Genomic DNA, 16099 nt, shown 5'->3' on the forward strand with positions numbered 1-16099 from the left:
ATAATTGATGTTATGTTTAAAAAATACACGAGATTCTATCCTTGCTGTATGCAGTACTTCAGAACACTATTAAGGAATATACCCTTAGTAAGCATTTATGTCTGCTACAAATATGTTTGAAATATATAATTTGAAAAACACTGACGTATAACAATGCATTAAATCACGTGTCACCTTTTCACCTTTTGACCCCTGGAGTCCTTGGTCACCAGGCTGTCCCTGATTAGATTGGAAGACAATTAAAAAGGCATGGATATTGTATTCAGATACACTTCTACACACCAGTTTGTATCATTATACATGTAGCAATATACATACTATATATAGTCACATACTTTTACCTGACTATAATTGTTATATATTACATTGTAACTGTATCATTTTAACAAAGTTTATTTTAATTTGAAGCTGTAATTTTAAGGGGAAAACAATTGTAAATATTGGAGATCAAAAAGTAAAAAGTCTGAGCTATTTTGTCTTATATGTTACTTGTAACTGACCACATCTAAGATGTTACACTCTGATCATTGTATTCCTGTACGGTATGTACGCTATTATATTATATTATATTAAGTCACTATCACTTGTTAAGAGCTTAGGAAAGACCAAATCTATATCATGTGAAATCTGACGTCAATCTTTGCGCAGAATACTCCTTAATCCTTGGGACATGAAATGATCAAATACTTCGAACTCATGATTTATATAAAAATTATCATCATGATTGGATCCAAGTTAGCGTAAAGGATAGTTTATATTACCTTAGGTCCGTGTGTTCCAATGGGACCTGATTCTCCTATAGGACCTATAGCACCCTGTATTGGAGAAGAGAGGAAAAGCACACAAGTATGATATTACCCATAGAAATTCATATTAGGGTAAGGTGTAGCAGATGATTCTCTAACTACAACCTCCACCAGTTTGGGATGGTTTAATTGACATTTAAAAAAATAGTTTGATACTTTTACTCACCTCAATTTCCGATTTTGTGTGGACAATTAATGTGTCCATCAAAGGCTTTAATTCATTACTTAGTTACGATGGAAGGAAAAGATGAAAAATATAAATATATGATTTAATTGTTGACTTACATCTTCACCTTGCGGTCCAACATTTCCTGGGTAACCGTTCATGCCCTGACAAATAATTGAAGACAAAGTTAGAGTTCACAGTAAATAAGCAATGTCATTCAAAAGAAGATATCTTGATTAAAATCGATATTTGTTTAATTTGAGCAGTCCCCCACCCCCCCCCCCCGATATATCGTATTGTGTAAAAGATTTAAAAAAAAAAATCTGTACCTGACATTGTAAGAAAAGAAATCGATGATTTTGGAATATAATACTCAACTGCTGAGTGATGCTATTGGCTATATACAACTTTGTACATGATAGCACGAAAACAATAACACAGTAGAAAGACAAAATGGTCAATGTTTATCCTCAAAGATCGTGCAGAAAAAAAATAAAGTGCAAACAAAATTACGCCATTTATTATATTTATTATATTAGAAGATCGTCATTCCTACTGAACAATTTTAAGAAGAACATCATATTTCCTATAAAATTGCAAAAGAATATAAGTTTAAAAAACAGTACCGCTATATACCATACCCACAAATAATAACAGTTTATTAAATTGCTTGAAATGCATAGTTACCGGCTGTCCGTCCAGTCCCGGTTTGCCCGGTGAACCTCGAATTCCAGGAAAACCCTAAAACGTAAATGAAGAATTTAAATAAGACGTTCATGTCATATAAATCACGTCTTGAGATATCGATGCCACCATTATAACTCTGGGAAACACGTTCGCCAATATTGTTAAAAAGTTATGAAATTACCAAGTACTCACGAGGGAGATTAGGCCGTATATGATACATTGAACGTAACAAAGTAAAACTGTAGATAAGAGGAAGTTTATTTTCCAGGCAGGGAGTAAGCAGGAATGTGAAAGGAGACTAAAACATTGCATACAATTCATCTAAAACGAATTCATATTGATTTGTTTGTCCCATGTTTAATTTGATATGAAGACATACCTGAAAACCTCGTTGTCCAGGCAAACCGGATGGTCCCATCGATCCCTGTAAGAAATATCAAAGACGAGAAATATGTAGTTGATGCTCTTTTTTTATAATTGAATGCAAGAAAAAGAAGTAGAGAACGTGAGGAATAAAATCAAGGAAAGAAAAGGAAATTGATATTGCAGTTTGAGAGGTTGGTAAATATTCAATAATACATTTATTACTCTAACTTTTTCTATTGACTATTAGGCAAGAAGTTTCCATATTTCATCCGTCAATGACTTAATCAATACATAGATAGCTGTTTCAGAGTCGTTAAATTCTTTAGTGTGTATGTGTATTTTGATTTTTGCTTTTAAAAGGCAACCCAAGCTTTTGCAATGAGTTCACTTGTATGCAAGCAGAAGAATTAGAGGAACAGAATTGCGAAAGCTTCGAAATAAATCAGACCAATAATGAGAGAGCTATGAATATTTGAAATATGAAAATACTACATCTTTTTGTTCAGTGGATTTTGACGTAGTTACGTATTTCATGTAACTCTCACGGATGCCTTGCCGTGTACACAAATATATTTAATTCCTCTCCCCGTGGTACAACTTAAATATATTATGTAAGTTCATTATTGTGGTTCCTCTTGAAAGAAAAGACCTTCCTGTGTCATAAATTGTGTGTGCTTGAATATATAAAAAAATCCCATTCAGCCAATTTAAAGTTCCTTAATAAACAGTGATTAATACTTTTAAAAGTCCATAACTTTCTTATTATTTGTCCGATTTACTTCCAACTTTCGCTTTTTTGTTTCTAATATTTTCTGCTTTTATACTTGTTAACATATTAAAGGTTCGCATTGCCATTTTATTGGAATTTCAGTTTGTCACATAATGTCGTGTGATCCTTACATCGTTGCCGATTTCACCAGGTGGCCCAACTGGTCCTGGGGCGCCTTTATCTCCCTGCAAAAAAGAAAAAGAAAAGAAGAAAGGATTTTAAAAGAAACTGAGAAAGAATATGGAAAAGGAACAATGGGATAACAAAATAAGGGGAAAATAGACAAATATGAATTGAATAAAGAAAATAATTTGACCATCAATCTGGACGGAAAAAATGACCATAATCGAGTCTTATAACTTGTTCCTGATGCCTCTCTGGAATACGATTCCAGCACTGTTCTTGATTATTATGCATTAAGAAAAGCGATACGGGTAGGCCTATATCATATCATCTAAAGTGCATGTTATGAGCAGCAGGGGCGATCCAGCCGGCGGCGACGGAGGGACCCAATTCGTGAGAAAATATTTAGCGGCGCATAAGCGAGGGGGGGGGGGGGGGGGGGGGGGGTAGTGAGCGTTAAAAAGCACTATTTTCTAAAATTCACCCCCCCCCCCCCCTTTAAAAAAAATGATTTAAAGGTAAATTACCATTTTTTTTTAATACTTTTTTTTTCCAGGGGTGGGAGCCTGTTTACTTTTTTTAAAGGTATCAACTGTCGTAACCATCTTTTTTTAAAACTTTTTTTTGGCCAGGGGTGGGGGCTCGGACCCAGAGTCCCAGACAGCTTCAATATGTATATAACTGGTAGACTTACCGATGATCCTTTAGGCCCCGTTGATCCCCCGACTCCATGAATACCCTGAACAAAAGAATTTAAAAAGAAAATAAAAAAAGAAGATCACTCAAATTGAAGGATGAAGTACTACAAGTTAGCTTTTTAAGACGACACCTTGCCGATACTTTTGACTAAGAATTCTCACTGTCATTCACTGATCATGCTGATACGTTTACTTTAATTATCTTGAAGACCTATGAAAATTCAAAGATAATTGTATACGTCAAGTAAGGCACAGCAAGATGCGATTTCCGAAATGTATTCAAGTTCGGAAATTAAAGTCAGGACATTTGTTATAATCAGGACAATGTAAAAGCCTTGAAGCCTGTTGAAAAGATTAAATAATCAATGACACTTGAAATGGAATATATTGCCAGATACATTATCTATTATCTGTATCTTTATAGTATATCTTTTTTCCTCTTCAGATTTCATGTATTGAAATGTATTTAGCGGCCATGGTTAAAAGCAGATTTTAGTTTATAACAGAATTTTTTATTACTGTGATTAAATGAAATAAATAGGGACAAGTTTCTTACCTGTGGTCCTTCTACACCTTGAGGTCCCGGATGTCCTTGTTCACCGCGCAATCCCTTCGAATCGTAATTGTGAAATTAATCATCATCACAACAATTATACTAAATTACCAGTCATTTTTAGAAATATAATAACTCAGATATTTGATTCTTTTGATTACATATCATCACGAATAATAGAGTTTTTAAAAATTAATATCACGAGCATATCATTATCAACACAATCGCAAATATTTTCGACAAAAATCAACCCAAGGGCTATTTCAACACCCTACTTTATATTCCAAAGAATTCATGTCGGATTACGTCATTCGTCATTGTTATGTTCGCTGGATTCTATAGGTGGCGCATAAGGCCATTCAAATTACCTTAGTTTGAATTTTCGGAAGTAGTTGCGATAGATTTATTTACACATCTAGGATTTTTTGTTGGTAAAGAGGACCAAAAAGATTCATGAAAAGATTATTTGCGGCCAACCGTGAATATTTAAAACATTCATAATGGCTTTTTGATAACAGTCATATTTCAAGAATACAAGGAGAACAGATAATTTTTTCATGAAAAGAAGTGTCTAGAAGGATAACAAACACAAATAAAAGACGGAGAACACGATTGATTGAAAAAGAAAAAAAATTCGCACCCTTTCTGCGATTACAATCGAACCCAGCTATCAAACCAAGCTACCCTACCAATCTAAGGCCTATATTTAAAGGGATCCGGTAACTTTGTCTCAGATTCTAAAATAAAATCCTGGAGTTAGCTCATGCTGCAATGATAAGTCAGGAACCTAATGACTTTAACAAGCCGATCGCCTGTCTGATCATCAAGATATTTATGATTGCAAATCGAAACCAAATTTTGCGTTTTCCCAACGGTTTTTAAAAAACTACAGTCTATTGGGGAAAACGAGTATGATAAAACCCGTCACCCAATGATTTTTACTTTTTTGAGGCACTTCTCGATTTGTTAGGGCTTCAATATAACACCATATCACAGACACTGATAACACGTAGGGCCGTGCATCTCAGATTTAACATTGTTAAATGATGCCTTTAATATGTGGGTACTTACCAGAGTGCCCTTTTCTCCTCGACCTCCTGCCGGTCCGATGTCACCCTGTATGACAGACGTGATACATTGTATTTCAACAGAATATACTAATGTATATAGACAACATGATCATATTATTGTTAAACTGCATAGCGCGATTTCAATATAAATGAATAGAGCTATAATTTGTATCAATATAAAAAATAAAAAAATAATAAAACAGCATTAGAGACAGCATACAAAACGTACTCTAATACACGAAGGAAGGGAACCAATGTAATTAAGGCAAGACAGTAAAGGGAATTAGTGTATAAAACATCAATAGATTAAAATAACACAGGATTACGAAACAAATTCCTAAAATGGAAGAGTCCATGCAAAAAGAAGAGATGTTAATAGAGGAGTCATACATAATCAATGATAAGTTATAGAACTCGCTACCGTCGCTAAGTTTCCGTGTTTGTACAAACAACTCAGGGGACATGCTACTTTTTATTGTTATGTGGGTGGACGATTTTCGATATATCTATACTCTTTAACCCTTACTGTACTGGGGGGAGGGGGGGGGGGCCTGGGAGGCCCCCCCCCCCCCCGCTCTCGACGTTTTCGGAGATCGCGCCGCAACCGCTCGGAATTTTGAATTGTCGTTTCATGACTTTTTTCCCTCAAGTCTTACGCACATTTTGATACCATTTTCGTCAAAATCGGATATACCTGTAAGGTGTTCCATAATAATTAGTATACGCATGTCATCAAAAAAGTGCTATAATTGCATATATTCATGTACAAGCAGAAATGTGAAGATATGAATTGATATCAAATTGCTTTTATATGTTTCTCAAAGTAACTTGATGTATTTCAGAACAAAAGAATACATTAGAAATAAAACAATAGATATAATAAGAAATAAAAACAATGAAATACATAAGAAAATAAATAGTTGAAAATCGCATCAAATTTGCATAAATTATCATTATTAATTACATCAAATAACTATTTTTTGTTAGAAAAGAAGTTTCATATGAATAATGAGTTTCAACATTACAAAAGTGGAGTCTGACAATTTTTGTAATGATTCTAGTTCCCTGTATATTTCTAGATTAGATATTCATGAATGCGTAATTTGCGTATTCATAATTTATGCAAATAAACCTATGCATTTTCAAATATCATAAAAATAATGAAACCTCATGAATTTGAGATGAAGGAAACATTTATTCAATACATTTTCAAGATTCTTCACAAGTCTACGGACAAATATGTAGAGTTTTCTGTAAAATGCATAAAATTAGCATTTTGCATAATTAATAAGGCTATAACGACAAAAATTTGCATATTAGGAAAAAACTAATAATACCATCTTGTTCCTTACGTAAATATCTACAAACATGCACATTTTCGCGTTCATCGGACATTCGACGACCGAGATCATAGGGGGGGGGGGCCTCCCAGGCCCCCCCCCCCCCCCAGTCAGAGAGTGCTCGAAATAGCCCAGTACAGTAAGGGTTAAGGTGGAATGTGGTTCATGTGAACTTACCTTTTCCCCTGGTGGTCCAAGAAGACCTTGTGGGCCTGGGATACCTGCATGACCCTAGGAAGAAAACAGGAAAATCAAATAAAGTAAATAAAATGGGGGTGGATCAAAAAGTCTGACCGACGGTGATATAGTAAACAAATAATACACAGCAGTGAGGGCATTAGTAAGAATTACCCACACAAGGTACCTTTGGAACAGTCTAACACGCCCGCGACGGTAGGTGAGGGCGTTTGGAATGTTTTGAAGGTACCGAGTGTGGGTAATTTTACTAATGCTCGAACAAAATGCTGTGTGTTATTTGTTTCATTAGATTATGTTTTATTTGTTTTACAAAATGATGTTTCATAACATGATTTTACTAATGACCGGCCATTAGAATTGGATAATGACCGGCTATTATCCAAATTGCGCGTTAGGCAAAATAAATGGTCACGTGTACGCTTTCAACCAATCATTTGATTAGGATCAACGTCATCATATTATAATACAAATATAAAACGTGATGTACTTTTAATGGCTTGTTGCTGTTACTGATCTCCGGTATTATTTTTATCAATGCATCATCCATTATAATTTTGTGCCTCAGAGCCCCTTCAGCTTCATTCCCTGACTTGTTTCAGGTTTGTGGATGAGAATGCTTTTTACACTCTGACTAGAATCTCCTTGCTGTTCCTGTTTGTATATAGTATTGGACAAGCAAATGAACCTCTAAATTGGTTCAATTTGCAAAAGATGAAGTATAAGTATATTTTATTGACTTAAAGATATGACCCCGTTTTTAGTGAAGACAAAAGTCAAAACTCACTTTGGGTCCTTCCTTCGGGCTGTAGCCATGAATCCCTGGATGTCCCCTTTCACCCTGGAAAAAAAAATCATCATTGTTAACCAAACATCATAGGAAAAGAAATACTGAACTTTTCTAAGTAATAATAACCCAAATCAAACTGACGAGACAAACATCAAATCGATAATAGACTGAACAAAATAACTTTATTACCCCTAATGGCTAAAAGTCCGTTAGTAAATGGTGTGGACTCCGGTTTTGACTTGTTATCGTTGTATAAAGGGGCGGACTCGTGAGCCAAGAATAACATGTTAACTTGTTTCTTCACTTTTTCTCTCTCTCTTTATCCCTGTGCCTCTCTATCCCCTGTCCCCCTTCTCTCCTATCTTGTTGGGAGGTGATGCATGTCTAGTTGGTTTATAAGAATGGATCTTTGAAACACTTTGGTCCTCGAATGATGTGACACATCAACTTGATCATGAATCCGGTTAAATTAGAGACGAGGATGTTTACTATTTAGGAGGATGGACTCGACAGCAGCTGCTGTTTTTTACAATTAGTGAATCACAATCAATAGCATAGGATGAACCTGCCACTATGTGGAAATCTACTTCAATAAGATTTCCTTTGGACAGAGACAGATAAACAAACTTCACATATGGATACGATAAAGGTCCTCGTGTTCTAGCCGAGTGCCAATCATGGCGAATTTCCTTGATAAGTGTACAAGATAGGGTTTACAAATTAAATCAAGTTTTTGACACTCTTAAGGGAACATAGTAAGCGTTTCAACAAGTCACTGTTTAGGAAATTGGAGGTTCTGAATAGATGAACATAAGCCGAAGGCGGCATCAGAAAAGCATCTCCTTAATATTGGCGTTTATTCCTATTTGTCCTAAGGGCTATATTCTGAATTTCATCGTCAATCGAAGTCTAAATAATAACTTTTATGACTTGACATTGAATAAGTAGATTAAGTATGTTTCCAACACTATTCAAATAATGTTGCATTGTTAATAATCTATTTATGCGATGCAAAATATGGAGTAAACAAAAATGGATTTTCAATATGTGGGGAAGCCACGTGACACTGTTATATTTATTTACCTTAATGCCTGGAAACCCTGGTTGACCGTGGTTACCGTGATAACCAAGCGGGCCCTGCAAATTGTGAGAAAGAAAATTACATGAAGCCGGTTCATATCTACATACCATGCTTACCATCTTATTCAAAGTCAGAAAATAAAATATTACACATAGAGAAAGGGGCGGGAAACATGGCTTATTAACAGTATTTAATTATATGAAGCAATTATTGGAGTATACTTTTTAATCTTTCTTCAACAAATTCAAGACGTGTTTTGGTCAATTACATGAACATTAAAATCGTCAACCACACAATAAATTGAGGCGCTCTGAAATTAGAACATGAAAGGTCGTCGTGAAGTCATATTTTTCGGACCCATTCATATCTATAATTAAAATTTGAAAGGCAATTCAAAATGAAACATTAACAAATATATATATATATATTCTTAGTTGATCAGCTGGTATATACTATTAAATCCCAGAAAGTTCAATGACAAAACACTTGACAACATAAGCGATTTACCCATGTAAGTTTGATTACAGATTATTCAGTCTACCAATCTATAACTGGGTATCTTATTATTCATCGTTCAATTCATAAATAATTTCCATAAAAGGAACTTACCGTTTCACCCCTATACCCCCTCCTTCCTGTTTCACCGTCTGGGCCCGGTGAACCCTGGAAAGAGAGCGTAAATGAGACTATTGGTATATGCAATTTATAGAAAACATTCAACATCGAAGATTGATCAAACGTAATATCATACAGTGCGACATTTTTTTTGTTTTAATATGAAACTCAATTTGAAATACCATATGAATTAGAATTACAAGCGCGCAAATAATAGCAATACAATACATTTTGTCTAGAATTTGAATACCAAAATCCTTTCAAAATACCATGATATAATCTAAAATTACAAACGTCAGGTAACACTAATCTATTGCTTTAAAAAAGAGATAAATATGGTGTGATTCGTTGAAATGAAAATTCTGTAAGAGAGCAATGTCCCATCCTGTGTCACATCTTTTTACAAACAAAATACTAAGATTATAAACGAGTCTAGAAACATCTTCTAAGAAGAGGGAATATGCACTTACCTTCCGACTCATCCCCCAAGATCTATAAGTTCCAATAAGTTGGACTTCCTCTTCACAAATTATTTAATGAGCTTAAAACTTTCACTACCTACCTGTTTCAAGGTTGTGTAGTGTGTCACTACAACGTGTTTGGGAATGGCCCATAATGCAAATGATTTTAAAGCTTTAATTGAGGACGGAAACTTAGGCTTCTTACCTGTCTCCCCTTTTCACCCGGAGGTCCCCTGTTGCCATAATACCCCATGCTTCCCTGTGGTGAAGCAATGAGAGAAGAAAGATGGGAGGTGATAAGATATCTGCGAGGAAATGTTTGATTAGACTGTGGTAGAATGGGATGGACACGTCAAGTTCCATGCATTGATGAGTAGCCGGAGACAAGTCCCATTCACTTGTTCTCTATAATGGGTCTTATCGTGACAAAACTTAAAGGTACTATGTCCCATATGCAGCCAACATCAAATTCTGTAGAACTTCGCAGGAATTATGAACGTGTCACGTATATCCCATCTGTGAAATTTATGTTAGCAGTGTCCAAATATTCAAATTATGCAAGGAAGCCCGTTTCCTTTTTAGATTTCACCGTCACACTCTATTGAGTGACAGACTGACTTCTTTTTGTTTGTTTGGTAATTACATACATAAAATGCGCTGTAAACGGTACATGAGCAATTGTCTACAGTTTCAAGCCCTTTCGTTTTGAGGGAAGTTCTAAATTAGTATTATCTTTCAAATGCCGTTGGAATTTAACCTTTTCATATATTTGGCCTGCAAGTAGGACATAGTACCTTTAATATCTCGCATTCATGTATCACGATGATGACCCAGTTCATTTCGTCTTCCAAAAATAAAACATTCAAAAATAGAAACACTAGAAAGGCAGCATGGGGCCTTGAAAGATTTCGTTGCTAAAACGTCTATGAAGTTTTAGGCAGGATTCCAAGTATGCTTCATATCAACAAATAGCTTTTAAAAATATGACCTAATTAGGTTGGTATGAAGGCGCATTTAATTTGATTTCGTCCGAGATATCTGTGTACAAGATCTTAGTTCGTGAAGAACATTCTTTAAACAGCTTCTTATTAGGTGAATTATGTTTGATCTATTGTATTTGAGCCATTAAAGATGTCGCATAGTTCGAATTTAACAGTTTTCCAGGATCCGATGATATTGATAGAACAGAGTTCGGAAGTAGTCGTTTCAGCTTTGGATTGAATTGCCAAGAATAAAAGAAAAAGAAAAGAGACAAAAAACAACTTCTATGTTAAATACGTCAGACCATTTGTCATATAATGTGTGCGTAATCTTAAATAATAAGTAACACCCAGTTTCACCGAAGGATCGACGCCTGGGGCCCCATCTCTATGAAGAGTTGCGATTGATCCGAATCAATTGCAAAATCGTACGTCTATCGTAAGATAACAGTCTCCTATCTCTTAAGTACATAGTTGCGATTGATATAAATCGTAAATAAGTTGCGATTAATCGCAACTATCTGTAAGAAGGGCCCAGAGCTTCACTAGCTTGACCACAATCTACATTACATCACATGGCCAAGATCATGTCGTTCATCGGCGGGTTTGGAGTCAGTCTGGGGGCGTGACTGGGGTATGAAAATGAGAGCTTACCATTGGCCCTCTTCTCCCAGGATGCCCTCTTGGACCTTGGTCTCCTCGAATATTCTGAAAACAATTGAAATAGTTAGTGTCATTACATGTGTCATTACAATGGAGTGCCATTGAAATAAATAGTAAGTGAGCAGAAGTTCATGAATAAAGGCGTGTACTAGTAAGCTAATTAACATGGGTACCGCTTAAGGAATTCAGTTTATTAGTAGTGTCCCTTTGTATTACCTTTACAACACATTTTGGAAACCTTAAAACCTTTAAACCTTAAACATCTTTCAAGTTCTTTTCCTTATATTGTACTACAAAAAACAACTGCCAATTTATATTAGACATTAAAATATTCATCGAATAGTGATGATAGGAGAAGCGATTAGGCTCAACACGAGTTATATACTGTTACAGCACCCACCTATCTATCTCCTGAAAAAAAAGTCTTGAGAGGTTGCCTACATTACTTTGCCCATCCCCAAACAATTTGCTCGCCCGCCTTCCTCCCCATCTTTTTAAATTACTGGTGCTCGCAATGGGAAAAATGATTTCGCCTGATGATTCGTTCCTCATATTCATCTGCTCCAGACGAACAATTTAACCACCTTGGAATCGTACCATAAGCCTTTTACAATGTCAATCAACTTGAGACACATTAACAATATTGTAATAGCTCCCCAGTTCCATTATCACGTAACCAAGCTTTGTTGGTGCTCACCTACAGTTGGGACACGCATGGGTATCAACGCAAAGTAGTACTAAGGGAGCCACAAATGTCATAGCCTAAAACTTGGCGGGAAGTTCAATGACTAGTTTATGATAGGCAAGAGTGGTCTACCTCTTTATCTATGTATGTGATGATTGATATTACGATAATGTGTCATAAATCATATCGAAATGACTGAAATGGGATGAGATTTGAAAGTTCCTAGGACTTGTGTCCTCTCAGAGAGAAGTGCGCTATGAACTGATGATTTTATGACTTAAGAACACTTTCTAACAATATCACTATAATATACATAATGAAAAGAACCTTTCAAGATGACTTCAACCTCCACCATTAACTCAGAGTTACTTAATGGTACAGCGAAGATCAAAGTATCTCTCAATCTTAAAGAATGTTTATAATATGATGATGTAGATCCAAATAGAATGATTGGTTGGTAGCGGACATGTGATGAATCATGTTTTTCCCAACATCGGTGTCAGTCATTTACCGACTGATACACCTGACTTACCCACGTTCTTGTGAATCCTTTCTCATCCGCGTACGGGAATACACTATAGTATTTGAAGAACTCGCCTAGAGGTGAATCCATGGCCTCCCTGGTGAACCCTAACCGCCCCCACGCCGCCTCAGTGAGTGCGATTAACGTCTCGGGGCTATCCTTCGGAAGGGACGGCCGACGTGTTGCGAGTGTTGGAGTGGCGTCCGTGCTAAGGACATCCTCCGACAAGAACAACCCACTACCATTTTGTAAAGTCCTGCCTTTATCTACACCCTGAGAAAGTGATACATTACTGTTAGCTGTATACTGTTTTAAGCCGCCCGAAGCCGGCGCATGAGTTCGTATATCATAACTTTCTTCTCCCTCCACTACAATTTCTGTTACTGTTTCTGTAAAAGTGAGTTCCGTGGTGAATTCCACCTCAATTGTGGGTAACTCCTCCCAATACGTTTCTGTTGCATTAGCGTAGGGTGTATTTGATGTTGGCAACTGCGTGGACGGTGAAGGGGAGCTGGTGGTAACATCTTTCCTTCTCGTGGATGATGATGAACTTTCTGTGACGTCAGGAGCCGCCGTGAAAGGAGCCGCCGTGAACGTTTCATATTTGTGGGATTTTGTTGCTGCTTCATCTGGAAAATAGATTTCAAATTGGATAATTATGACACGGGTTCACTCAAAAAGAAGTCGTAACCTTAAATAGAGAATAGGATTTGTTCTGTCTCTCACATCAAAATACAAGTCCAGATTTTATAATGACAGAATGTATCCTTGGCGTCAAGAGAGTTTAGGGTAATATAGATTCATAAAACTACTTTAAGAGGGAGGTAGGGAATAAGACAAACATATTTCGAATCTATTTTTACGATAGGAACAGAAACTTAAATTTATTCATCAAATCGCAAATATTACTTGTGACTCCTGCAACGTATTTGCGACCAAATCAGAATCCAGACTGCTTTCAGACGATGCTAAACCTAATTTCACTTTCTATGACTCAGAACTGTGATATAAAGTAGTTTTTGTCTGGATCGACCGAATGCATCATTCCCATCCATCGCTGCTGTGTACGGAAAGTTTTGATTTCCGCGATGAAAATCAATCTAGCGGGTATGATTATGGGGGGAAAAGAGATTCCCCTAGGCGAGTGGATTTACTGGGGCGTGATTGGCAATTTGTTTCACCCCTCGCGGCTCTGCTGATTGACTAGCCTACGACTCATTAGTTTAAAGGAAGACTCTCAACAGAAACACAGACTTGTTGGAAAGGTTTCATCTATCTAATTTGCGGGTTGATTTCCTCTTTTAGTTTTGATGAAAAATTTGTTGATTAGCTCTTTAAATATTGTGTGAGAAATGGTCAAAGGGTTCTCTATGTGTTCACAAATTCGTATAAAGTATTTCATGTGTGGATAAAGTTATGAGTGCAGCTGTAAACAAGATCGCAACACAGAACATAAACTTTCTAAAAAAAATCATGACCTTCCATAAAATATCACCCTGTGTATTATAAATACATGTACTCCCAATTTAATCTTATATATCACCATCACTACAATAACCTTTGAAATTACTAAGTTTTGATTGTTTGTGTGTCTGAAATTGAATATGTTTGAATCTTCGTGAAAGAGATGGGCCACGAACAACCACAAGAGTCCCGTGTGTTTGACACGTTCTTAACATGAGCAATTATTAAGAGCTTCTAAGTTCTAGAAACTCTTATGGAAATAGCAATGGTAAATTGAAGACATCGATAATTAAAACAATAACATCTACCTTCAATCGTTTAGATTTACTGGGCTATTGAGCGTTTGGCAAACATAATATATCAACCAATAAATTAAGGGGAGCCTCCTTAATTGGATCAACTAATTACAGTGCAATATCCAAAACTGATGAGGAAAAATACAGCTGGTTCAATAACCTTTAAAGCTTTGAGTTCATGATTGTGAACGCGGGTAAAACAAAAAGAGAGGTAACTTTCGGATGTACATGTCAGTTAACACACTCGTCGGGCTGGTTGAATTTAATTTTGAACTGTTTGGTCGTAAGGTCAATTTTACTCTCCGCCGAGTGTGAGGTTTCTGAAAACAGATTTCATTTTAGGAAAGTAATGTATTAATACGAGATGCCAAAATGGTCCTGTTGACTACTGTTTCTATCATGTAGTAAACAATCGACTGAAAAGTGTTTCAAGCTAAAATGACCTAAATTTCTTTCTTTACAGGCAACTTGCTTCCTAATTATGTAATGTACTTTTACACATACACATAAACAATTAGAAGACAAGTTTTTGGTCCATAGGTCAGTTTCCTGTTTATCGAGTATGACGTTTCTGAAATCAGATTGCATTAACAAGAGTCGAAATGTATGAACAGGAAATGCCAAAGTGGCCTTCTTGTCAATTGTATTTATCAGGTAGTAAATGTCCCTTCTTTACAGGCAAATTACTTCATAGAGATGTCATATGCTTCTCAGCACAAAATCTACGATTTACACCGCAACTGAAATAGTGCCTTAACCTAGACATAACTCACCAGAAGTGGGAAATGAGATAACTTTAATATACTATTAATTATTTAAAGTATATCCCAAATATTCATTACATTTCAAATGGTAACAAAAATAAATTATACTTACATTCTGTAGTATTATTGGGGTATATTGCTGAAAGATGAACTTTTCTTATAAGTACAAGTAAGAAAAATAAGCCACACGTCAACCACGGAAACCTGTGAAAGTGGAAAAAGAAATAATAAAAATATCATTAGCTGAAAGGTCACCATCATTAAAATGAAATTAAAAACCAGGATACACATAAAGAGTTTACCACAGGCTGTAAAAGGCATAATAATATGTTCATATACTTTACTAATGAAAAAAACACAAACGTTTTTACAGTCATTGTAAAGTCAACAAAAAGGAAAAGGGACAAATGTTCTCATGTTTTAATGATCTGTTCGTCACCTGTCACATGGATGTTTTGTTTGTTTGATTGTTTTTGTGTTTTTTTTCCAACCGGACAACTTAATGTTGATGAATTAAGTCACAGGCCTACATTAAGGTAAGCCCTGATAAACCCCAATGATTTAAAGTGATGAATATAATTAAGTATAATACAAGTAATTATAAATAATTTTTAAATAATCCTTTTTAAAAGGAATCCTTGAATGCAGTACTGAGAGAATACTGAATAAATTAACTTCTGATTTGTCCATGTTATTATATTTTTCGATTTTTCGTTATTATATATTTCGAATCCCTAAACAATATATTCGAAGTGAATTACTTAACACATATCTGTATACAGGTACGAACAGGGGCCAATATTTCTTTCCTTTGGTATTTCATGATTTGCCAATGCTGAAAGCTGTCCTTTAACCACGAATAAATTGATATATTTATGATACCTGAGCTCCGTAACAAAGATAGTTCCGAAACTCGAATTCGAGACACATAAATCTTCTTTTGCACAAATTCACAGTACGAATTCCACGTAATTGGACCATGTGCCGAATTCTAAACCAATTTT

The 16099-nt window shown here is 35.7% G+C and overlaps 1 protein-coding gene across 1 annotated transcript in view; it reads right to left on the reverse strand.

Annotated features, from left to right (window-relative positions):
- Positions 1-16099, reverse strand: part of LOC105445661 (collagen alpha-1(I) chain) — a 65462-nt gene that overhangs the window by 36186 nt on the left and 13177 nt on the right. The window contains exons 2-18 of the mRNA XM_011681462.2: positions 15208-15299; positions 12581-13200; positions 11355-11408; positions 9926-9979; positions 9254-9307; positions 8647-8700; positions 7561-7614; positions 6756-6809; positions 5240-5284; positions 4172-4225; positions 3612-3656; positions 2926-2979; positions 2039-2083; positions 1660-1713; positions 1092-1136; positions 762-815; positions 175-219 (exon numbers count right to left, since the gene is read on the reverse strand). Of these exons, the coding sequence (XP_011679764.2) occupies positions 175-219; positions 762-815; positions 1092-1136; positions 1660-1713; positions 2039-2083; positions 2926-2979; positions 3612-3656; positions 4172-4225; positions 5240-5284; positions 6756-6809; positions 7561-7614; positions 8647-8700; positions 9254-9307; positions 9926-9979; positions 11355-11408; positions 12581-13200; positions 15208-15299 (1477 nt within the window). The remainder of the gene's footprint in view (positions 1-174; positions 220-761; positions 816-1091; positions 1137-1659; positions 1714-2038; positions 2084-2925; positions 2980-3611; positions 3657-4171; positions 4226-5239; positions 5285-6755; positions 6810-7560; positions 7615-8646; positions 8701-9253; positions 9308-9925; positions 9980-11354; positions 11409-12580; positions 13201-15207; positions 15300-16099) is intronic.

This window comes from Strongylocentrotus purpuratus, unplaced genomic scaffold, assembly GCF_000002235.5.
Source record: "Strongylocentrotus purpuratus isolate Spur 01 unplaced genomic scaffold, Spur_5.0 spur5_scaffold_4, whole genome shotgun sequence".
Classification (NCBI taxonomy): domain Eukaryota; kingdom Metazoa; phylum Echinodermata; class Echinoidea; order Camarodonta; family Strongylocentrotidae; genus Strongylocentrotus; species Strongylocentrotus purpuratus.